This window comes from Echinops telfairi, unplaced genomic scaffold (assembly GCF_000313985.2).
Source record: "Echinops telfairi isolate 266 unplaced genomic scaffold, ASM31398v2 ScPeMD7_1957;HRSCAF=2489, whole genome shotgun sequence".
Classification (NCBI taxonomy): domain Eukaryota; kingdom Metazoa; phylum Chordata; class Mammalia; order Afrosoricida; family Tenrecidae; genus Echinops; species Echinops telfairi.
Genome location: NW_022105855.1, coordinates 4,857,949 through 4,859,731, shown reverse-complemented (window position 1 = coordinate 4,859,731; position 1,783 = coordinate 4,857,949). Strand labels below are relative to the sequence as shown.

The 1,783-nt window shown below is 46.4% G+C and overlaps 1 protein-coding gene across 1 annotated transcript; it reads right to left on the bottom strand.

Moving 5' to 3' along the window:
- Positions 1–430: 430 nt before the first annotated feature.
- On the bottom strand, positions 431–1,375 carry LOC101644118 (homeobox protein NANOG-like). The gene has a single exon (XM_045293256.1). The coding sequence runs from the start codon at positions 1,373–1,375 to the stop codon at positions 431–433; it is 945 nt and encodes a 314-aa protein (XP_045149191.1).
- Positions 1,376–1,783: the final 408 nt, after the last annotated feature.

Here is a 1,783-nt window from a genome sequence, read left to right as displayed (position 1 = left end):
TAGGGTTTATAATTAAAACAGAGCAGAAGGGTAGAGGAAATCAATTAAGCGGATTATGGCTTAACCTTCCCCTACCCCTAAATTGTCTAGCAAGACTCCCAAAACCTATCCATCACAAATAATCCTTTACCACACACTGTTCTACACTTTTAGGCCCTATTATTGAGGCTAGATCCTAAAAACATTCAAGGTAGTGTTCTACATGGTTATTTATAGGCAGGGACATGGCTTATCATGTTGTGCAGAGTAACCAAGGTAAACCGTCATATTATTGAATCTTTGGTTAAATCGAAACCACAGTCTTCACCCTGTTCCCCACCCTGCCCTCCCCTCCCAGCCCCCCGGCCATACAGTAGGAACAAGGAAAACCAGGTTATCAAGGCAAGAGCGTTCTAAAGCAAGAAGTCCTATAAAAAAGGAAGTCACGCAGTCACTGCCCGGATGGGCATGGGCCTAAAATGTCTGTCTTCATACAATCTTCAGATTGTACGCTTATGGACTCATTTAAAAAGAAATCTAATGTTTGTACAGCTTCCAGATCACAGAGAGAAGTTTGCTGGAACTGTGGCAGCAGGAATTCCTCTCCACAGTTCTGGAATGGGTTGTTCCAGGTCGGACTGTTCCAGGCCTGGTTATTCCAGGCTTGGGTGCACCACATCTGACTACTATTCCACATCTGGCTGCTGTGGCAGGTCTGGTTGTTCCAGGTCTTGCTATTCCAACCCTGGTTGTTCCAGGCCTGGCTGTTCCAGGTCTGGTTGTTCCAGGCCTGGCTGTTCCAGCTCTGGTTGCTCCACATGGGCAGGTTTCCAGAAGGAAGGCATCCTTGGTGGTAGGAAGCACAGACGTCCAGGCATTCTGTAGGTGCAGAGACCTGAGTCACAGCATGGTTATTCTTGGACCAGTTGGTGGTTTTCTGCCACCTCTTACATTTCATTCTCTGGTTCTGGAACCAGGTCTTCACCTGTTTGTAGCTGAGATTCAGGACTTCGGAAAGTTCTTGCATCTGCTGGAGGCTGAGGTACTTCTGTTTCTGAAAGTGGTCCTTGAGGATGCACAGCTGCGTCTGAGAGAACACCGTTCGCACCTTCTGCTTCTTGCCCTGGCCCTTACTCTCCTTCCTGGCTGCGTCCGTCTCCGCAGAGGCGGGCAGCTTGACTTTGGGACTGGTGGAAGAATCCGGGCTCTTTTGCAGAAGCAGGTCCACGGAGGAAGGAAGTGGAGACCTGGCTGTCTCTGAGTAGGGGGGCTCGGCAGACGACATTTGCAAGGATGTACCATCTTCTTTAGCCCCCAAACTGGTAGTTACTGGTGATGAGTTTTTAGAATCGGAAGCCTCAAGAAGGTTTTGGGGAGAAGCTACAGCCACACTCATGTTGCTGAGGAAAAAACCCAACCAAATGAACAACAAAATCAAAGCCCTCGATTGTGTATCAGCGGGAAGGGAACAGCCCAATCCATGGAGGAGGAAAAGATTTTCGGGTCTCTAAACTTACTTTTAAATAATAATAATAAAACCTTTATAGCTAAGTACTTACATTTTCTGCTGTTCTTTGTTTATATCCACCTAGTGTAATTTTTCTATTGCCAGAGCATTCTAAAGACAAAATTCATCAGAAAGAATATTGCCAAATTCTATGATGCTCACCTTCCCGACACAACCACTGAAGATAAAGCGGGTGAATAAGCAAATGTGGTGAAGAAAGCTAATGGTGCCCAGCTATCAAAAAGATATAGCATCTGGGGTCTTAAAAGCTTGAAGGTAAACAAGCGGCCATCTAGC